This window comes from Oenanthe melanoleuca, chromosome 18, assembly GCF_029582105.1.
Source record: "Oenanthe melanoleuca isolate GR-GAL-2019-014 chromosome 18, OMel1.0, whole genome shotgun sequence".
Lineage (NCBI taxonomy): Eukaryota > Metazoa > Chordata > Aves > Passeriformes > Muscicapidae > Oenanthe > Oenanthe melanoleuca.
In genome coordinates, this window is record NC_079351.1 from 324,036 (window position 1) to 344,779 (window position 20,744).

Genomic DNA, 20,744 nt, shown 5'->3' on the forward strand with positions numbered 1-20,744 from the left:
GACAAGCAGAAGCCACAGAGGCCAGATCGTGCTGGCACCTCCAGGCACAGGAGGGGTTCTGCAGGGGTGTTGGAGGCTGCAGCAGCACCTGAGCTGAGCCAAGCACAGCAGGGGTGGGTAAGGCCCCTGGGTTTAAGACTGAGTGCACAGGGGGCTCCAACAGCTCTGGCCATGTGAGCCTCAGGCCAGACACAGTGGAGAGACCTTGGGGAAATGTGGAAATGTGATGGCTGGGTGTCACGAGCCAGGGCAAGGCCAGTGACTGGGTGCTTCAGTCAGGGATGTCTCACTTGCCAGCCATGGGCTAGCTGTAGCCTCACCAGGGCTGAGCAGAGGGGCAGGATCACCACCCAGAAGCACCTCCCTGCTAGCAATGCTTTTCCTAATGCACTCCAGGAAGAGTTGGGGCTGTCTAGAGAACTGCCCTGTGCCCACACCTCTGAGCAGTGTCTATCCATGCTGGTAACTTGCCCTGTGGCCACGCTGATGGCCCAGCCCAGCTGGGCACAGCTGCCTCAGCTGGCAGCCCCGGTGCCAAGGCACAAGGGACTGGTGGCTGCCCGTGCCTGGCCCGTGCCACAGCACACCCTGCCCTGTCAGTGCCAGCCCTGGGCCTGGAGTGCCAACACCATGACGTGGAGAGGAGTGGCTCTTTCTGCTGGGGTCTGCAGCTATTGCACTGTGACGGTGAGTGGCCTTTGCTCCAGCAGTGTGCAGCCCCACAGGAAAGCAGGAGGTGCCAGGGAGCCCGAGCACACCCTGACACTGCTGCTGAGTCACCACCATGAACAGCACTGACACACCAACCCCACCTGCCTGCTTCCAACCCAACAGGTCCAGACACCAGCCAGAGCACTCCTGCACAGCAGAGCTTTAATGGGCCAGCTCAGCTTGAGCCCGGAGTCCTGCCCAGCCCAGCACTCAGCATCATGGTGATTTTTCCAAGTCCGTCCCACCAGCCAGTGCAGTGGGTGCAGGGCTGCTGGGGTAGGCCCAGTGACCTTGTTTGTGGGACTGGAGTCAGCCAGCTGCTTTCTTGGTGAGCCAGGCACTGGGCTGGAGTGGGTCTGTGCCTGGCAGCTCCTGCCTCCACGCTTGCTATCCCTAGGCAGTGTGAAGGTGGTTGTGGAGAAAGCTCCATGATCCCAGAGGATTCTGAAAACAGCCCAGGGCACACTGGCAGGAGGACAGCTGAAGGGCTGTCCTCTGCAGGTAGTGAGCCCCCAAGGAGCAGAGCTGTGCTGGTGAGGCAGTCCTGCATGGAGCTGTGCCCTGGGTGTGACAGCAGCACTGCATCCCAGCAGCTCCAGGCAGCAGGAGCACCTGCATCCCTGAGACACAGCATTCCCAGTACATGCCACAATGGGTCCTTGGCCATGGGCAAGAGGGGAGGATCCTCCCCAGCACTCCATGGTTCCCCAGCTTCCAGCGCTGTGTTGTGATGGACAGATTCAGTCCCAGCTGCGAGCAGAGCCTGTTCCATCCCGTTCCTTCCTGTGGAGCTAAGAGGACAGAGTCCCTAAGATCCCATATGGAGAGGGGACTCTTAAGTGTCATGTCTCTCTGGGTCCTTGACCCAGACCTGCCTCCATCCTCCACCCTGTCCCTGGGCCTCAGTAACACCGAGGATCCTTTGGGACAGGCAAAGGAACATCTGTGCACATGGCTGAGCTCTGGGTGTCCTGGCAGCCCCTCCCCACTGCCCTTCATGCTGGCCTCACCTGGCACTCAGGAACGTCTGTGTCTCTGCCCGTAAACAGAGTGAAGCTTCTGGATGAGAAACATCTTATCTTCCCCTTCCTGCAACAGCAGAGTGTGCAGTGAGCAGCAGTGGGGCTGAGGGCAGTGCTGCTGGGACCAGAGCCCGAATTGGCAGTGCTGGGGCTGCAGCAGCAGGGCAGCAGAGGGGATGGGCAGTGCTCACGTTGGCAATCTGCTCCTGCAGCAGGCAGATGACCCTCTGGCGGCCTCTTACCACCTGGATGTTGAAGTAGATCACAGCTCTGCAATGATAGAGGAGGGGATGGTGGCAGCCAGGCAGGAAGCTGAGGGACACCTTGCTCCTGGCACTGGGATGGGGCACAGGGTCTGGAGGGACACCCTGGCTCCCTGCTCAGGTCTGTGGCAGCAGGACCCTCAAAGTGAGGGCTGGGGCTCAGCCCTGGGCTCAGGTCCATACTCACATCAGGGCCACAGACATGAAGAACTGGAGGCAGGCATTCTCCAAGAGATGCTGGTAGACCCAGGCAAACCAGGTGATGTTGGGGTTGGACTTCTCCAGCACGAGCACCCACCTCTTCCCTGACTTGTAGATGGTTTCCAGCCCCCGGAAGGGACCGCAGGTTTCTGATGGCTGCACCCTGAGCAAACAGACCAACAGGACACTCAGAGCAAGGGGCAGCCCAGCAACTACTGGCCCCAGCCCAGGGCCAGTCTCAGGGCCAGCAGCTGGGAGGCTCATCCGTGCCTGGGGCAGCACCTCAGCCTGCAGTGGGGGATGCCAGGGACGGGGCCATGGTCCCCCCAGCCCCTCCTGACAGCCTTCTCCTGTGCCCTGAGCAGTGGGCTCGTGGGTACTCACGACCAGATGGTGTAGGAGAGGAAGGCAGCGGCACCCAGGAAGGAGGGGAAGCACAGCAGGGTGATGAACACGGTGCTCATGCGTGACGCGTGCCAGGGCTTGCTGGGGGACTGGCAGTTCCGCATCAGGCTGGTCTGTGCATAGGGAGCAGTGTCCCCTGGGCTGCTGTGGGCGCCGCTCCTGGAGAGCAGCCTGCACCCTGCTGAACCCTCCCTCCCTCCCACTGGCAGCCCTGAGCTCAGGGATATCCTGTCCCCAGAAACCCCCTCTCAGTTCCACAGGGACGAGGCTGCTCCACGTGGCACCACTGCGGCAGCAGAGGCTGACGGTGACAGGGCACAGTGTCACTGCACTTTCACCCCATGGGGAGTTGCAGGGGGTGGGGGAATCACACCTTTTTGATATAGAAGAGCAGCAGCAGCTTCAGCATCTGCACAGCTGGCAGGAGTGGAGCGAAGAGAATGCCCAGCCTGGGAGCAGAGGAAAGATGACCTTGTCTGGGTCTGAGCCCCATGGGAGACACTGGTGGCACAGCTACAGCACCCACAGGGCTCCTGGGGACTACAAGGCATTTGCCAGCAGAGGAAGGAGCCACCCCAGGCAGGAACATCTCACCAGGTCAGGGTCTGCCCATACATCAGCTCCAGCACGTTTCGGGCGATATCAAACTCTGGCCTCTGCTTTGTCTTCAGCCTCTTCTCCAGGATTAGCCTGGGTAGAAGTGGAACTCTGTTCCCACACTGCCTGGGACTTCACACCCCCCTTCCCCCTCTGATGGCACAGAGCCTGGGTGCACCAGAGAGCTGGGACCATGCAGGGTGCCACCACACCGGTGGGGGACATGTCTTGGGGTACATTACCTCCAGATCAGCTCCCCAAAGAGTGTATCCAGCAAGGTGAATATGAAATCCATCATCATGAAGCGATACAAGTCCTGCCCCACACACGTCTCCCAGCACTGGGGAGACAATCAAGTGTGGCATAGAATCACAGGAGGGTTTGGGTTGGAAGGAGCCCTAAATCTCATCTCTTTCCCCACCTTGCCATGGGCAGACACCCTTCCACTAGACCATGTTGCTCTGAGACCTGTCCAACCTGTCCTTTAACAGTTCCAGGGAAGGGGCACTCACAGCTTCTCTGGGAAGGTATACCAGAGCCTCACCACCCTCACAGGGAAGAATTTCTTTCTGATATCTAGTAGAGAAGATGCCACCAGCTCCTTGCACGCCCTCCACGGCCCTGAGGCAGTGGTACTGACCTCCTCTGTCGAGCAGATAACGCTCCGGCTGACCCACCGGTAGCACAGCAGGATGACAACCATTGTCTTCAGGATGAGGTTCCTGGGGAGCAGGAGCAGTGCCAGAAGTGCCTGAGGCCAGGGAATGGAGGAGCCAAGCCCCACAGATGGGGTGCCTGGCCCCAAGGCCTCCCTGCCTGCCAAGGTGCAGAACGCTCCTCCAGCACAGCACAGCCAGCCCACCTGACGATTGCCACGGAGACCTGTGTCACTGGGGAGTCCTGCTTCTCCCACATGGCCAGCAGGTTGTACAGGTGGGGCATCAAGGCATTGAGGATGGACACCACAAGGGGCAGGACCAGCAGAACGGCTTCTTGCTGCCACCTGTCACTGCCCTGCGCCTGTAGCTCCTGCTGAACCTGGTGGGTGGGAAATGGGGTGAGCACACAGCTGCTGGCAGGCAGGTGTGGAGTCCCTGGGAGAGCAGCAAATGCCCAGGCCAGGAGCAGAGCTGCAGTGGGGCTGTCCCTGCCTGTCTCCCCAGTACCCCAGCCCTGTCCCCCCAGCCCAGGGCAGGGGATCCCAGGCTGAGAGGTGGCGCTCACCGTGTGCATGTGCTCCGAGAAGTGGTGCAGAGCCAGCACGCAGCCCAAGGCTGAGCCCAGAGCCAGCAGCCAGGCCAGCAGCACCACCAGGCAGCGGCCCAGGCACTGGAGGCGGCTCTGGGAGCGGGAGCGGCAGCGCTGCTCCACCAGCAGCTCCTGCAAGAGAGCAGAGCTGATGGACACAGCACCCGTGCAACGCTGGGCTCTGGGCTGCTCTGCAAGCCCAGCCACCCACCTTCAGCTGGGTGCAGATGTTCTGGCACTGCAGCTTCACCGAGCGCTTCTGCATCACCTTGAAGTCCCAGGCACAAAAGACTTTGATGGCCAAGACCCCCGTGGAGCTTCCCACGCTCTCCCGAAAAGAGCGGGACACACTGCAGCGAGGTGAGGGCATCAGGGACTGGGGCTGGTGAAGGGGAAGGCTGGCAGGGCCACAGGTGCTGCTGACCCACCTGTACACCAACAGGATGCAGGTGACAAGGAAGGAGACCCCAACACTGAACAGGTAAGCCAGTGGCAAGTTGTAGGGGAGGCGAGGGGATGCGAGGGGGCACTGGCTGCCCTTAGGGCTGGAGCTGCAGGGGTCGTTTAGGGTCACGTTGCTGTAGTAGCCGTAGTACAGCAGCGAGTGCGTGAAGGAGCCCTGCAGGAAAGCACAGGAAGGGCCCCACAGTGACCTCGGCCGTGCTCACAGCTTCCTGCTTACCTCTGTGCCAGCCCCAGGGACACAGAGTCTTGAGCACCCACAGCTCTGGCAGTCCTGGGGCCCAGGAGGGGAAGCACTGGGGTGTTGTTACAGTGGGGGAATGGGCTGCCCCTGACCTGGGGGTGCCTGGGCCGTGCTTACCGCTCCTGTGAGCAGCTCCAGGCCAGTGAAGGGCTGGGGGCTGGCTGGTGCAGAGGGGTACGCAGCCTGCACAACCACCACGAAGGCCAGGAGGATGAAGAAGGAAAAGAAGTTCAACATAAGGAGTGTCTTGAGGAAGAGGAAGTAGGAGAGGACACTGGAGCCAAAGCGGCCACCAATCTGCTTCAGGGCATAGTGCCAGGGCTGCGCAGTGCGGAGCAGGGACAGGAGCCTGTACCAGAGACCTCGGCAGCCCTGGGAGAGCAACACGGGCAGAGCAGTGGGGCTGGAGCCTGCACTGGAGCCCCCACAGCCTCTGTGCAGACCTAAGCCCCTGACTTACGAGGACAACGCAGACCTTGGGCCAGCCACAGGGTGAGCAGGGGGCCCAGTGCTGGGCACGCTGCCCCAGGGGGCCCCTCTGCCTGCTCAGCTGCCGCCTGCCAGGAGAGAGGGGCATCAGAGGGACCACAGGGACAGCTCCGGTGCGGGATCCCGCCCAGCTGGGTCCTACCGCAGGATGCGTTTCTCCGCCAGGCAGAGGGGCATGGTGAGCAGCATGTGGCTGCACTGGCTGGGCGAGAGGCTCAGCAGCTCCTTCACCAGCAGGCGCCGCTTCTCTGGGGCACAAGGGGCTCAGTGGGGCACGGCCGGCCGGGGCTCGGCCTGTCCCTAACCAGCGCAGGGACAGTGGCCAGCACTGCCTTCCCACAGCCCGGGGGACCCTCACCTTGCAGCGTGGCGCCGGCAGGGTCGGTGTCCAGGCCGTACTGGCGCAGGCTGGGCCGTGCCGCGCGGCACAGCTGCTGCAGGGGAGGGCGGCTGCTGCGGCGCCGCAGCCGCGCCGTGCGGTTGCAGTACTGGGAGATGATGGCCCCGAGGCTGCGTCCTGTGGATCAGAGCACAGCAGGGCAGCTGGGAGAGCTCTCCAAGGGGCTTTGGGACCTGGGGAAGGAAGGGAACGTGGGTGGCACCTACCGATGGTGCGGCTGGGCATGCTGGCCAAGATCTGCAGGGAGGCCGAGGCGTAGCTGGGGTGCTCCTCACCTTGCCCGGGCTCTGGCCAGGCCACTGCACAGGCATCTCGAGCAGCCAAGCAGGCTGGGGACTCTGGGAGGGGGAAGGCAGGATGCAGAGAGCCCACAGCTCATCCCTGCATCCCTGCTGCTCTGCTCCAACACAGAGGCTAGGTGTGTGCTCTTCCCAGAGTACCCCCTTCTCCAGGGACACTTTCTGCCCTAGACTGCCCTGCCCTGCACTGGCCAAGGCATCAGCAGGCTCCTACGAATCTTTGGCCACAGCATTGACATGTGACACCGGTGGCCCAAGCAGAAGGATGGCCCTGGGCACACACACTGTCCCCAGCCTGCTCTGGCTGAGGCCACAGCGCTTTACCTCTGCTCCTCTCCTGCAACTCTAGCTCCAGACCTGCCTCGATCAAGCTGCTCTGCTCCAGGATGAGCTGGTGGAATGAGGTGTGCAGGGCTCTCTCGTTGTCCGGGCTGAGCTCCTGGCTGCAGGAATGCAGGGACACGGTGGCAGGGACAGCCGGTGCCTGCAGGGAGCCTGGTGCCCCCGGGATGCAGCTCCCAGGGCACAGCAGGGCAGCGGGGGTGTCGCACTCACCCATCGCTCTCGGTGCCCTCGGGGACGTGCAGGGTGATGGAGGGCGGCTGGGACATGCTGCGAGCCCGAGCGGGACCCTCCTGCGGGCCCTGCCGTGCTGAGCAGAGCGGTCGCGTCCCCTCCGCGCTCCCTCGGTTTCCGCGGCTCCCGAACGGAGCCGCTGCTGTGGGGCCGGGGCTAAGCCGGGACTAACCCTGTGTACAGCCCAAGAGTCAGGAAGGAAGAGACGGCGGATGAGGCGGTGCCGCCGTCGAGCGGGTTCCGCCCGCAGCCCCGGGACCGCTCGGGTCAGGCACGAAGCTCCGAGCGCCGATACCGGAGCTCGTCTCCGGAAAGCGCGCACCGGCCCTAAGGGGACAAAGAGCCCCGTGCCGCCCACCGCGCCCCCGTCCCCTTCCTCCCCTGCTCTCCCTCCGCCGCCGCCCCGGGCCGGGCTGGGGCTGCTCGGGGCCGGTGTCCACCCCGGGGCTCCCCGTGGGGCCCCGCTCCCCCGGTACCGGGAACCGGCGGAACGCGCTCCGGCTCCGCACCCACCCTACTGAGCCCTGTCCGTCCCTTCCCGTCCCTCTTGCCTGCTCCCGGTACCGGCTGGGGCGGTGGGATCCCCCCAAAATCCCCCGTTTCCCCTCTGCTGCGCTCACCGGGACCGTCGGCGACCGAGGCGTGGGGGCGGCGCGCCCCGTCCCCCGTTACACCGGGGCGGAGGCGGCTCGGGCGGGTCAGCGGGGCTCGGAGCGGGGCAGGGCGGCGCCGTGCGCCGGAGGAGGAGCGGCAGCGCCGCCGCCCCGAGCCCTCGCCCCGCCCCGCGCTCCGGCCGCAGGGCCGGCCCTCCCGGGGCGGCGCCGCGCAGCAGCGGCGGCCGAGCGCCATGGAGGGCGGCGGCGGCGCCTACGGGGCGGCCAAGGCCGGCGGTGCCTTCGACCTGGTCCGGTTCGTGCAGCAGCCGCAGGTGCTGGCGCGGATCGTGAGCGCGGTGAGTGGAACCGGGCCGGGCCAGCCCCGCCGGGACGGGGCCGGTGCCCCCCGCCCGCCGGGACCGGCGAGCCCCCGAAGGGCTCCCCCCGGCCTCGGTGCCGCCCACCGGACACCGGCTCCGCCCCGCAGGTGTTCGCGCTGATCGTGTTCGCCTGCCTGGTCGGGGACGGCTACTCGAGCCAGCCCGAGGACCCGCAGCTCTACTGCATCTTCAACCACAACGGGGACGCCTGTCGCTACGGCATCGGCATCGGCGTCCTCGCCTTCCTCGCCTGCATCTTCTTCTTCATGGTGGACGTCTATTTCCCCCAGATCAGCAACACTACGGACCGCAAGTACCTGGTTCTGGCCGACCTCGGCTTCTCAGGTACCGGGGGCGCGGGCAGGGCTGTGGCCGGCCCACAATGGCGCCTTGTCCCGTGACGTGGCTGCCGGTGCCTGGCGAAGGGAGTCGCTCCCGTCTGGCGTTCTGCCCGCGGGCCACGCGCTGCTGCTGCTGCTGCTGCTGCTGCTGCTGCCGAGTGCCCCCGGAGCAGCTGCCCATGGCCGGGTGCCTGTGTCAGCCTGCACGGCAGAGCAGGGTCTGGCCCCGGGACTGCCCCGGAGCAGCAGCGCCAGCCCTGGCCCCTCATGCCACTTCCCCCCACAGGTCTCTGGACCTTCCTGTGGTTCATCGGTTTCTGTTTCCTGACCAACCAGTGGTCCTGGACACGGGCCGAGGATGTGTACATCGGGGCAGACTCTGCCCGTGCTGCCATCACCTTCAGCTTCTTCTCCATCTTCTCCTGGGTGAGTGAGCCACTCTGCCCCACTTGGGAGGGGTCCCCTGTACTCCAGAGCCTGGAATGGCCTTAATGCTGCGGTCCCCTTCTCTCTACAGGCTCTCCTGCTCACCTTCGCTTACAAGAGGTACAAAATGGGGGTGGAGGACTTTGCTCAAAGTTATGCCGACCCCAGCCCGGAGGTTTCGGCTCCCTACTCCAGCTATCCCAACATCAGCCACGAGAGCTACCAGCAGCCGCCCTTCACGGACACGGCCGAGGCCCCGGAGGGTTACCAGCCCCCACCGGTGTACTGAGCCCTGCCTGGTACCCAGCTGCACCAGAGCCTTTCCTTCCGCGGGGTGGGAGGGGGGGGTCTGAGACGTGGAGGGGACAGTGGGGCGGGAGACTGATGGCTGCTTTGTTTGAAGGTGACTGGGTGTTTTCATGGGGTGCAGGAGGGGCTTCTGCCTGGTCCTGGAGCTGAGATCCTCCCTGGAGGGTGCAGAGCCCGGTGTGCAGTGGGTGATTCGGCACACGATGATTTGCAGCTGCTGGCTGAGCGCTGCAGCTGCAGGAGGTTGGGCGTGCAGGTGTCCTGGCATGTGTGAGCCTCTTCTTTTGCTGTGGTGCCCACCCCCTGACCCTGGCCAGGCTCTGCCCCTGTGACTGTTGCACTGCCCCATCCAGTCTCAGTGCCTTTCAGCCCTGCTGGCTGCGTGCCCCAAGTGCCAGCTCTCGCTGCCACAGCACAGCCAGGCCCAGCTCCTGCCTGCCCAGCCCTCCTGTGCCTTCCCCCAGCGGCTGCTTCTGGGTGAGCTGTTGCCAAAGCCCCTCTTCCCTTGTCTCTAATGCCATGCTGTGCCTTCCCCCAGCCTGCACTAGAGCTGCTGGTGCTTGGATGATGTGCTTTGGGGTCAGTGGGAGCAGAGAGCACTGAGATCCCTCAGCAGGGCCACGGCTGAGGACAGTCCTGGAGCACTTTCTTTCCCTTGTGTGCCTGCCCGTGGCTCCTGCCTGCACTCCAGCCACACCAGGAGCCTTTGGCCCTTGTCTCAGGTTGTGTTTGCTGCTGTGCTGTGGTAAAGCTGTTCCCAGCAGCCATGTGGGCCGCCACTGCTGGGGCCAGTGTTCAAGTAGTTGTCACTGTAGGGTTGGAATAAACTTTTTCACCAAGCCACCATGTGAGCCACCACGTGCCTTTTGTCTTGGGGGAAGCAGGAAAGGCTCCAGCCTTCTGCCTCACAAGGGCTGGGGGTGTCAGGTGGGGCCGTGCAGCTCTGCCAACTGCTGTGCTGCAAACAGCACACTCATGCTGCTGGCTATTTTTAGGCCACCCTCCTCCTGCTCCCTGGTCCGAGCACAGCTCCAACACCAGGCCTGTGAGTGGCCCTCCCACCCTGTGACCAGCCCATACTGCCTCACTGGCCATGGCCAGGAAGACTTAGCAGAATGCTCTGGTAGAAAATACACACACAGATTATTGATCATTAAGTTATTTATTAACCTAAAGTGGCAGCAGTGCCTTCCCCAGCCCTGGGGGAAAAGCCCAGGCCTGGTGCTCATGAGGTTATTCTCACCTGTGACACGGTGGCAGCAGGGGCAGTTCAGGCAGCTCTTGGAGCCTTCCAGGGCACAGGCAAACAGCAGCCCTGGACTCAGATGCAGAGGCCTGGCTTGGCCAGAACAAAGAGCTTCTGCTCCGAGCCTGTGGATGCTGGCTTCCAGGAAAAACTTTTGCAGGCAATAAGGAAGCAACAACCTTCCAGCATTACTCAAAAAAGGAAGAGGATCCTTCAGTAAGCTAAAGAGTCAGCCTTGAGAATTTTGGAAAGCTGAGGAGGGAGCAAGAGACATGACTAGAGTAGAGAAGCAGCTCCTCAGAGAACCCCTTTACCAAGCAGCTGGATCTTCCCTGGAATAATTGTCCAAATGTCGATAGATGAAACTCTGAGCCTCCAAACCCCTCACAGGTAACATAGCACCAAAGTGGCAGCACCAGCCTTGAACCTGAGAAAAACTGCCCTGAATTTGAAGGAGGCTCTTCCTGACACCAGTTCCTTCAAAAGAGTCAGCTGCTAGGCCTCCTTCAGCTTCTTCTTGTTTCAACAAGGCAGTAATACTGGAGAACATGCTGGCAGAGAGGATGGGGGCCTGCCAGGGCTGGGCTGCCACCTGTGTCAGTTTAAAAGCTGTGTCACAGCTCTGTGACAAGGGACAAGTTACTTCAGACTGTTAGGAAAGGAAACTAAAAATTGCATTTAAAATAAAATTACATTGTATACATTGGCTGTACATTGTCTTGAGAAACCTGGAATTTAGCAAGAGTGCACCAGAGAGAAGGGCTGCATTCACAGGCACCAGAAGCAGCAGCAATGCCAGCCTGAGCACACTTAGACCACTGGGACAGCTGGCCAGAGCCAGTGAGCAGCTGCACGTGCAGTGCCCCAGGGGCTGTGTGTGGCAGCATCAGTAACTGTGCTTGTCTCTCTCCTTGTCCTGAGATGGGAACTCACTCTAGCCAGGCTTTTGCTTCAGCTTCCACCAGCATCAGGCTTGGTGGGTGCTCAGTTGGGTGCTTGGTGTGGGGAGCTGGGTAGGGAGGGCTGAGGCACTGAGCAGTTTGCTAACGTAGAGAGAGGCAGACCCAGAGCCCATGAGCTGAGCTCTGAGCTCCCTTCCCCTCCATTCTCCCAGCAGTCAAGTGAAGATCTTGCGAGGCACAGCTGTCTCCAGCTGCCTCAGGCCCAGGGGCACGTTCTCCTTGTTCTCTGGCTGCGGCCGCATGCGGAAGTAGCAGGCTCGGCACACAGACTGGTACTTGTCAGCTCCTCCAATCACTTCAACCTGGCAGGGAAATTTGGGGAGTGACTGCGGAGCCCGGCTCCCTGGAGGGAGTGTCTCAGTACCAGCAGGACTGGCCAGGTGAAACAGTTTCTGTTCTGAGGGGACTCACCTCCCGCTCTGCTCCCAGCCTCTTGGTGTAGGAGGCCTCCCGGAAGCACTCCATGCACACGGCGTTCAGCTTCACCACGCTCTCCGCCAGCGGCACCAGGTTCAGGATGCTCCCAAAGGCCTGGCCAAGACAGCAGGGAAGATGCTGCTGGGTGGGTTCCACGAGGGTCCCAAAGCAGCTGTTGTACCAAAATTACAGTTTTACCTTTCTCTGGAAAGTCCCATCCAGAGCAGCAACAATGACGGTTTTCCCAGTGTTGGCCATTGTCTCGCAGAACTCCACAATGTCTGGGAACTGCAGGGGTACAGGCACATCGTAAAGAAGGACAGGGGGCAGCACTTGGCTCCAGATCCCACAGTGCATGCCCAGAGAGCAGCCAGGAACAAGGGAAATGAGAGCCATGTGCCCTGTCTGTGCAATGGGCCCCAGTCCCACTGTCCTCTGTCTGTAGGGACTCTACAGAAGGAAGGTTTGACTATAAACACATGGATCAAACCGCCCCAGGGCATTACTTTCCACTCCCTCCCACAAACGGGTCTCCTGTACCGAGGAGTCTGTGTCCCACAGAGCCCAGCAGACCCACCCCAGCCAGGCACTTACGAACTGGCCCTCATCGATGCCGATGACGGCGGCACCCAGCGCCTCCTTGTACACGTCGTGAAGGAGCTGGGCGGGCAGGGCCTCCATGGTGCTCCTGCGGGAGGGAGGGAGTGAGCCGGCCAGGCCGGGCAGCCCCGCGGAACCGCGCTGTGCTCCCGGCCCGGAACTCACCGGTCGTGTGTGGAGACCCCGGAGGAGCTGTAGCGAGTGTCCTTGGCGTACTTCACCAGCAGGCACCGGTACTGGGCGAGCTGGAACCGTCGCACTCGCCGCATGAGCTCCGTGCTGCAAGGCACGGTGTGAGCGGGGCTCGGACCCGCCTCAGCCTGCGCCCGCCGCCCTCCCGCGCCCCCCGCACCGCGACCCCCGCCTACCTCTTCCCGGAGAACATAGGCCCGAAGATCACCTGAGGGCAGAACAGCGGAGTCACCACAGCAGCCAACGGCTCCACCCAGAGCCGGTGCGGCCCCCCGGCCCCGCAGGCCCCTCAGCCCGGTGACCCGGCGCGACACCTACACCTGCCGGTGCCCGTATCTGCCCCCAGCCCGAAGCACGGGAGCGCTGCCGTAACTGCATCTGCTCCCACACCGGTGCCGCAGGGCGGCACCTGTATCCACGCGGCACCCCGTACCTGTATCTGCCCGCGGGGCCGGCTGGGGGAGCCGGGGTGCACACCGGGCACCGTCAGGCAGTTCATGGCGGACTGGCAGCTAGAGCCCGCGCGCGCCGCTCCGCCGCGCCGCCTCAGCCAATTGGAGGCGGCCTCCCGCCCACGCGCCGCCGCTCCAGCCAATCGCGAAAGGAGCTGAGCCGGCGCGCGGCAGCGGCGCCCAATGGCGTCAGGGGCGCCAAAATTTTTATTTTCCATCTGCTCGCCGGCTCCGCCCCCGATCCGCAGTGACCAATGGGAGAGGGTCCAGCCCCCTGGTCTGGTCCCGCCTCCAAGCTGTGGCCCCGCCCCCGGGCTCGGACCTCGCCTCCGGGGCGGCCAATGGGAGAGGGTCCGGCCTCCCCCCGCTCAGGCCCCGCCCCCCGGCGGGCAGGCGGCGCCGGGACCGGGACCGGGACCGGGACCGGGACCCGGGCACTGACATCGGGACTGACACCGGGACTGACATCGGCATCGGCACCGGGACTGACACCGGCATCGGCACCGAGATCGGCACCGGGAGCGGCACCGGGACCGACACCGCGATCGGCACCGGGAGCGGGACTGGGAGCGGCACCGGGAGCGGCCGCACCATGGGCGGGTGGCGGGATATGTCCGCGGAGGTACGGGCCCCAGGCAGGGCAGAGCGCAGTTCTCGTCCGGGCGGCCGGTTCGGGGCTTTCTGGTGGCCCCGGCGGCGCTGGCCCCGCCGCAGCCCCGCTGCCTCCCCGCAGGAGCTGGAGGACCATTACTCTCCCAGCCGCTGGTCCCCCCGCCTGGACCGGGACACCATCATCGACGCGCACCTGGCGGTGACGGCGGCAGGTGCGGAGCGGGCGGCGGCGGGAGAGGGGCTGCGGGAGAGGAGCGGCCCCTGCTGCACCCCCTTCCTCCCCCAGGAACCGAACGGGCCCGGGCCGGCGGGCAGACCTTGCTGCACGTCCCATACGGCAGCGGGGACCGGGAGAAGCTGGACATCTACTTTCCCACGGACCCTTCTGAAAGTGAGTGGCGGGGGTGGCGGGGACGGGAGCGGGCAGGGCGGACACCGGGCTCATTCCCCGCTGTGCTGCGCAGCCTTCCCGGCTCTGGTCTACATCCACGGCGGATACTGGCAGTGCTTGAGGTGAGGCGGGCTGTCGGTGGGGGATTCCTTGGGAAGGGACCCCCTCACTACTCCTGCTGACCCCTTCTCCTGACACCGGGCCTTGCTCTGGGTACACGGGGTCGGAGCAGTCCCCGGCTGGCCCTGCAGCCTGTCTCTCTGTCTCCCTCAGTAAGGACGATTCGGGGTTTGCAGCCCCCCCGCTGGTGTCGCAGGGGGTGGCAGTGGTGGCGGTGGGATACGACATAGCCCCTAAAGGTAGGTGCTGCCCTGCAGAGGCTGCAGCTACCTGCACGGCCCCGCGCCCTCCAGCCCTGCCCTTTGTCCTCTGCTCAGGCCACATGGACGCCATGGTGCTGCAGGTGCGCCGCAGCCTCGTCTTCCTGGTGGAGCAATACCCCAGGATCAGGTGGGCAGCTCCAGGCCAGGGGTTGGTCTGTGAGAGTGGCTGGCGGGGGCAAACAAGCCTGCAGTGGGACAAAGGCTTTGGCAACTTGGTCCAAGCACTGGGCAGTGCCTGTGGCCACAATCCCCAGTCAACGCACAAGGCAGCGGCTGACAGATTGGGAAACATCTGAGCTGACGCATTCGGGCTGTGCCACCTCCTCTGCACACAGCAAAACCTGCAAGGTGTCCTCAGGTGTCCCTCTCAGTCACTCCCTCCTTTCAGAGGCATTTACTTGTGCGGACACTCAGCAGGGGCTCACCTGGCAGCCATGGCGCTGTCCACAGACTGGACGGAATTCCAAGTGGTGCCAGATATCAAAGGTAGTGTTGCCATGTCCCAGAACGGGGCTGGGAGAAGAACTGGTCTCCACAGCTGGGACAAGGCTGCAGGTCCCCAGTGAGGTCCCCAGGGCTGTGGGAGCCCCCAGGCTGCAGCTCCTCACCTGCCAGTGCCTCTGCCTGCAGGAGCGGTGCTGGTGAGCGGCGTGTATGACCTGGAGCCCCTCCTGCACACCTACGTGAATGATGCCCTGAGCATGAGCCGGTGAGCAGACACGCTGTGGGGACAGCCATGGGGACAGAGCACGGGCAGGCCGAGCTCAGCGGCTCTGCAGCCACTCTGTCCCTGTCCTGAGCCCAGCTGGCAGCACTGGGGCTCTTGGAGCAAAGGGCTGCATCAGCTCCCCTGGCTGACTCCTGCAGGGAGGTGGCCCAGAGGAACAGCCCCATGAGACACGTCCCCCCAGCAGGGCCAGCAGCCTGTGAGGTGCTTGTGGCTGTGGCCCAGCACGACTCTCCAGAGTTTCGCAGGCAGTCACAGGAGTACAGCCAGGTGAGCAGCAGGACTAAAGCCAGGTGAGCTCCAGCAGCGCCCTGGTTGGGACACTGCTCCAGGCAGCCCTCACCAACATGCCCAGCCAGGAAGAAAAGCTTCTCTGCTGGACCAGAGCAGTTTCTGGCTCACTAGAGGACACCAGTCCTTGCCAACACATTATTCTTGCTGCTTGTCAGGGCAGGTGGAGCTTGGGGTCCATCCTGCTGGCTCCTCTCTCTCCACAGGCCCTGCGTGCAGCAGGCTGGCCCGTCTCTCTGCTGGATCTGGCTGGTGTGGATCACTTTGATGTCATTGAGAAGCTGTCAGAGGACAGCTACGTCCTCACTCAGGTAGGTAGGAGGGCTGTGCCAAGGCAGATCACCTGCCAGGAGGTGCAAGGTCGGGGGCTTTTCACAGGCTGTGGTTCCTCACCCAGGTGATTCTGAACATGATTTCAAGAGCATGATGGCATGTCAGGAGTAAACAGAAGGGGACCATGGCCTGTGTGCTGGCAACAGGCATCTGGCATCCCCTGGCTCCTCAGTCTAACACAGGGTGACCATGTCTCAGACCCCACCGTGCCTCTCTGCTCAGCCCAGCCCAGCCCCTTCCCTGGGGCGTTCCTGCCTGCTGGAGTGCAGGGACTGAGGGCCGCAAGGCTCTCTCTGGGCAGCTGGATCATGAAGTGTGTTCCCTCAGTGTCCTTTAAACTGCACATTGGCAATACTCGCCCCTGGGGAGAAGCCATGCCCACCGGGGAGGAGGTCCCACCCCCAGGACAGGAGGGGTCTGAGGCAGCTCTCATGTAGGGAGAGTAGTTACAAAAGTGTCCCAATTAAAATCTCATTTACTTCTAAATATCTTCACTGAAATTATTTTTATTGTTGTTTACTGTATAATGTGTGCTTTATTAATGTATCAGTTATCATCAATAAAGTACACAAATATATTATGCTAAAACACAGTTTGTAGATACTTTTGTAAATTCTGCAGGAAGGTGGCCATTAGGTAATGCTGAACAATCAGCATTCATCTGGATAAAAAATCCATGAGCAGAGCTGAAACTTGTTTTCATTGGCAGCTGTACTTTCCTGCAAGTTGTGTTATCGTACCTACGTAGCACGGACAAAGATTTCACCCTGATTATAAACGTTCATGTACTCCCCCCCTGCCCCCCACTGGTGCTGCTACAAAGATGGAAACTGCTAATGGAAGGTTTCAGAAATACAAACCAGCACCATCTGTATTTTCACTAGGTATGAATGTAGGATGAGCATAAAACAGGAACTTCATCACATATGACAGGTGCTAAAATTCCTGATGCTCCCTCAGCTTTCCCACTATAGACTAAACTAAGATGCTCCTTGAGCTAGAAATCAACAAATTATATATACTAGAAAAGGAAATCAGGTTCAGAAGAAATTATTTTCTTCTATTTTGCCCTAATGATAAACAGGAAGGTTACTGAAACACAGTAATGCACATCATGCTAAAACTCATTTTATTCCTATTTTTCAACTCTTACTAGCTTAGCTAAAAGGTAGCCCACAAATAGATCAGGACTGCTTAAAATAAAAAGAACAAAGGACTTAGATATATTAAATGAAGAAGCTAAAACAAAGATTTTTCCTGCTTCAAAGGAAACTGCAAGTGTTTTGTTGGTCTGGGAGCAGGGGAACATAGGGGCTGTATGGAATTAAAAAGCAAGCTGGGCTGTAGGTTCCAAAAACCCAGTGGCTCGATACTCTTCAAACTCCCGAAGTGTGAAAGGAACCACAACTTGACAAGTACCTGGGTACCTGGCTATTCGTGTGGCTTAGCTAACCAAGCTTTGCATGTGGCAAACAGGGTGGCTGGGGTAGGTGCCTGGATCTCCGCTAGGCTGGGCTGACTGTGGTTTGTCAGGCTGCCTGTGAGGCTGATATCAAGTTTCGGATGGCTGGGAACACATCAGGAGCACGGAGGGGCTGGTCCCAGCCCTAAGCGCGGCAGCTGCGGGGCGGGCAGCGCGCTCAGGCTCCCCCAGCGCCTGCAGGCGCTGGATGCAGCCCCAAGGCCAGTTCCTCCTGGCACTTCCTGGCCACAAATTCCAGCTTTCTCCTGGCGAGCTCGGTGTGACGGGCCGAGACGCCGCGGTGCCAGACCGCCCGCACAGTCCGTGCCGCCCAGGGGAGCAGCAGCACGCTGACAGCCCGCCCGGTCTCGGCCACCTCCTCCTCGCTGACGGCTCGCAGGCGGGCACAGAGCTCGGCGGGGCTCGGCCAGGGCCCCCGCACACTGACCATCACTATGTTGGTCTCCACCGCTGCCGGGCTGACGGAGCAGACGGCAGAGTCCAGCGCGTGGATACCTGCGGGAGGCAGCTGATGCAAACCCGCCGCCCGGGGAGAGCCCACCTGACCCGGGCCGCCCCAGGTTCTGGAGGAAGGAGAGCCCTTCCTGCCTCGTGTGGTACCACGGGGACAGTCACGGCACGGGGACAGTCACGGCACGGGGACTGTCACGGCACGGGGACTGTCACGGCACGGTCCCAGCAGGATCTCACCCGGCTGGGGACCCGGTGCGGCCATGCAGGGGTGGTGCCCAAGCCAGCAGCGGGGCAGTGCTGCCGGGCAGTGCCAGGCGTGCTGTTCGCTCCCAGCACTCTGGCCCCGAGGTACCTTCGGCGAAGCGCCGGGCGTTGCCGTGGTCCCCGCGCAGTGTCACCTCGCCGTGCTGCAGCCCGAGGCGGGCAGCGGCCGCCAGCACTCCCGCCTGCCGCATGCCGCCCCCCAGCACCTTCCGCGCTCGCCAGGCCTCGCTGACAAATCCCCTGTTCCCCGCCAGCACCGCCCCGGCCGGGGCGCCCAGGCCCTGCGGGACCGCCAGCGGGGTCACTCCGGCTGTCCCGGGCTGGGACCCAGCCTGCCCAACACTGCAAACACCAGCTTGTGCCGGCCCCTGCCAGCCCTGGGGACCCCCTCCCCACACGAGCAGACCTTGGAGAAGCAGAGGGACACAGAGTCACAGTGCCGGGCAATCTGAGCTGGCTCCACACCCTGTGCCACTGCTGCGTTCATCAGTCGTGCGCCGTCCATGTGCACCCGCAGCCCGTAACGGTCTGCGAGCCCACGGACCTGGCAGCCAGAGGGACAGCTGGGTTGGGAGCGACCCCTGAGGACCCCAGTGCCACCAGGAGCCATGCTCTGAGCTCCAGTGTCCCCGCAGTGCCATTGTGCAGGGCCCAGCTGCCCACGCCAGGCCGAATTGTACCAGGACCGTCTGCGGGCTCTCACCTGGCTGAGATAGGTGAGGGGCATCGCCCGGCCCCCCGCCGAGCTGTGCGTGTTCTCCAGGCAGATGAGCTCAGGGCGCGGGTGGTACCGGCTGCCCTGGGCCTCGCGGATGGCCAGCTCCAGCTGCTCCAGGTCCAACGTGCCGCTGGGCAGATCCGGCAGTGGCTGGGAGTGCACACCGGCCACCTGTGCCCAGGGCAGGGGACAGCATGGAGCTGACAGGGGACGGTGGTGGAGCACGGGGGCTCCAGCTCTCTGTACTGCAGCCCGGGACAATAGTCCTGGTGATGCTCTGGAGCGGATCCTCCCCCTGGACCGGCCCTGGCAGCCAGAGGAGGGCAGCACGCGGCCGCCCTCCTGCCCTGCGAGCGCTGCCACCAGCGCCACCGGCGCCACCAGCGCCACCGTGCCCCGCGCTCACCTGCGCGGCCCCGCCGTGCTCGTACAGGTGCAGGTGGCTGTCCCGGCCCAGGAAGAGCTGAGCCCCCCTGCGCTGGCAGTGGCACATCACTGGGAGGGAAGGGCCGTGAGGGAGGGGGCCAAGGGCAGCGCCCCACAGCCTGGGGACACGCCGGACTCACCAGCGATGAGGTTGGCCATGGTGGCCGTGGGCACGAACAGAGCTGAGTCCATCCCCAGAGTCCCCGCGGCCAGGCGCTGCAGCTCTGCGGGGGGACACGGATGTCCTGGGGGGCTGGCGCTGGGCTGTCCCCGGGGCTTGGGGACCCCGGGGGCTGCAGGCAGGGACCCCACGGCTAGCCCGTCCCCTCCGCGCACCGTTCACGGTCGGGTCCTCCCCGTAGTCGTCGTCGCCCACGGCAGCGCGGGCCATGGCGCGGCGCATCCTCGCGCACGGCCGGGTCACCGTGTCGCTCCGCAGGTCCACGGTAAGGGGGGGACCCCGGGGCACCCCCCCGGGCCCGGGCAGCCGCCCCCGCCGCAGCACCGCCCGCATCGCCGGGACCTCCCCCCGCAAGGGCTCGCGGGAGGAGGCGGGATCGCCGTCCGGGATTGCCGTGCCGGGATCGCCAGTCCCGGGATCGCCCGTGCCGGGCACGGGGCCGCACACACGGGGCGGGCGCGGGGCAGCGGTTCCTGCCGGGGCTGCCTCGGAACGCCGTCCCTACGAGCCCGCCAAGCCTCCATCCCGCACCCCACGGGCGGGGCTGTCCCGGCCCTGCCCCGTCCCGCAGCCCCTCGCTTTGCCGGGATCCCATCCTGGGGTCCGACGGAACGGAGCGCCGGGGGATGCTCCGGAGTCTGTCCAGGGCTGAGCAGGAGTTACCCACACCCGCTGCCAGCAAGGCTGGCACGGCACGAGGTGGTCTGGCCGCTGGGCACCGGCTCCGGCTGCGGCCACGTGTGCCCCGGCAGCGCCGACGGCGGTGGATTGGCACCGCAGGTGGGCTGGCACTGCAGCGCTGCTCTGGGACCTCTGTGCAGCTTCACAGACCTCGGCACACTCTGCCTGCTATGAGGGGACCCACCACCTCTTGGCAGAAACCCCCACTGCCCCTCAGTGGGAGGGCATGTAGTGAGATCCCCTCCCCTGCCCCGGTTGGGCCAGGCCAGCCGGACACTACTCCCTGCTGCCAGCACGGTGGGGGTTTCCACTCTGCAGCCCCCAGCCTCTCCTGGCATTTGCAGGGTACCAATAGGGCAGGTGCATGAGGGTGCCTCTCCCCTCAGGGGCACCTGCTGCCCAGCCCCTGCCCACCTGTGTTTGTCCTGTGCTCCAGCCGCCTGTGCCATGCTGCGCCTTCTCCCTCCCTCTGCCCTGTGCCTTGGCCGCCCCAGGTCCCCTGTCCTGAGCCCCCTGCAGCCGCCCCACTGGTGCCCGCTCTGCCCAAACCCCTGCCTGTCCACGGAGCCCCTCCCTCACTATCGCCTGTCGCCCCCCGCCCTGTCAGCCCCGCAGATGAGTGAGCCATAAACACTCCTTCAGGAGACGTTTTTCACACGCAGGGCCACATGTTAACAGTTTTTCTTTATTTACTGCCTCCATTTCCTCTTTGTTCCAGGAACTTGTCCTCCAACTTCAAGCTGCTCATGATTAGGCAAAAAGGCCTCTAATCTCCCCGATCTGATTTACCGTCACTGAGAGCAGACGCTTCCCGTTACTGGCCCTGGACCTGGGAGCACGGACAGCTGAGCTGTGCCGGCTGCTGAGCCCAGCTGAGCCTCCCCAAAGCTGCCCCGCCACACACGCCGCCTTCCCGGCAGCTTCCTCTTCCAGTAAGCGCTGGGCAGCGCAGCCGGTCACGCC

General features: G+C 63.4%; 5 protein-coding genes across 5 annotated transcripts; 2 read left to right on the forward strand and 3 right to left on the reverse strand.

Annotated features, from left to right (window-relative positions):
* Positions 1 to 856: 856 nt before the first annotated feature.
* On the reverse strand, positions 857 to 7,670 carry TMC6 (transmembrane channel like 6). Its single transcript, XM_056506248.1, has 21 exons — positions 7,538 to 7,670; positions 6,897 to 7,090; positions 6,666 to 6,784; positions 6,249 to 6,380; positions 6,001 to 6,159; positions 5,785 to 5,890; positions 5,614 to 5,710; positions 5,271 to 5,525; positions 4,876 to 5,066; positions 4,659 to 4,797; positions 4,424 to 4,579; positions 4,062 to 4,237; positions 3,840 to 3,921; positions 3,442 to 3,539; positions 3,197 to 3,292; positions 2,976 to 3,051; positions 2,582 to 2,715; positions 2,184 to 2,360; positions 1,925 to 2,003; positions 1,722 to 1,800; positions 857 to 1,502 (listed from the first exon to the last, which is right to left on the reverse strand). The coding sequence occupies exons 2-20, from the start codon at positions 6,950 to 6,952 to the stop codon at positions 1,729 to 1,731; spliced, it is 2,400 nt and encodes a 799-aa protein (XP_056362223.1). The 5' UTR covers positions 6,953 to 7,090; positions 7,538 to 7,670; the 3' UTR covers positions 857 to 1,502; positions 1,722 to 1,728.
* A 49-nt stretch (positions 7,671 to 7,719) lies between these two features.
* SYNGR2 (synaptogyrin 2) lies at positions 7,720 to 9,812 on the forward strand. The gene is made up of 4 exons (XM_056506259.1): positions 7,720 to 7,869; positions 8,001 to 8,238; positions 8,521 to 8,660; positions 8,752 to 9,812. The coding sequence occupies exons 1-4, from the start codon at positions 7,765 to 7,767 to the stop codon at positions 8,947 to 8,949; spliced, it is 681 nt and encodes a 226-aa protein (XP_056362234.1). The 5' UTR covers positions 7,720 to 7,764; the 3' UTR covers positions 8,950 to 9,812.
* Positions 9,813 to 10,892: 1,080 nt separating this feature from the next.
* TK1 (thymidine kinase 1) lies at positions 10,893 to 12,998 on the reverse strand. Its single transcript, XM_056506260.1, has 7 exons — positions 12,820 to 12,998; positions 12,563 to 12,594; positions 12,360 to 12,473; positions 12,189 to 12,282; positions 11,793 to 11,882; positions 11,589 to 11,708; positions 10,893 to 11,479 (listed from the first exon to the last, which is right to left on the reverse strand). Exons 1-7 carry the CDS (start codon positions 12,883 to 12,885, stop codon positions 11,333 to 11,335), a joined length of 663 nt encoding a protein of 220 aa, XP_056362235.1. The 5' UTR covers positions 12,886 to 12,998; the 3' UTR covers positions 10,893 to 11,332.
* A 222-nt stretch (positions 12,999 to 13,220) lies between these two features.
* On the forward strand, positions 13,221 to 16,065 carry AFMID (arylformamidase). Its single transcript, XM_056506255.1, has 11 exons — positions 13,221 to 13,460; positions 13,572 to 13,662; positions 13,737 to 13,841; positions 13,915 to 13,963; positions 14,115 to 14,200; positions 14,279 to 14,351; positions 14,613 to 14,710; positions 14,855 to 14,933; positions 15,092 to 15,221; positions 15,449 to 15,553; positions 15,640 to 16,065. The coding sequence occupies exons 1-11, from the start codon at positions 13,431 to 13,433 to the stop codon at positions 15,667 to 15,669; spliced, it is 876 nt and encodes a 291-aa protein (XP_056362230.1). The 5' UTR covers positions 13,221 to 13,430; the 3' UTR covers positions 15,670 to 16,065.
* Positions 16,066 to 16,151: 86 nt separating this feature from the next.
* LOC130260644 (uncharacterized) lies at positions 16,152 to 19,448 on the reverse strand. The gene is made up of 7 exons (XM_056506254.1): positions 19,256 to 19,448; positions 19,060 to 19,143; positions 18,900 to 18,988; positions 18,479 to 18,664; positions 18,182 to 18,319; positions 17,864 to 18,056; positions 16,152 to 17,553 (listed from the first exon to the last, which is right to left on the reverse strand). Exons 1-7 carry the CDS (start codon positions 19,431 to 19,433, stop codon positions 17,216 to 17,218), a joined length of 1,206 nt encoding a protein of 401 aa, XP_056362229.1. The 5' UTR covers positions 19,434 to 19,448; the 3' UTR covers positions 16,152 to 17,215.
* Positions 19,449 to 20,744: the final 1,296 nt, after the last annotated feature.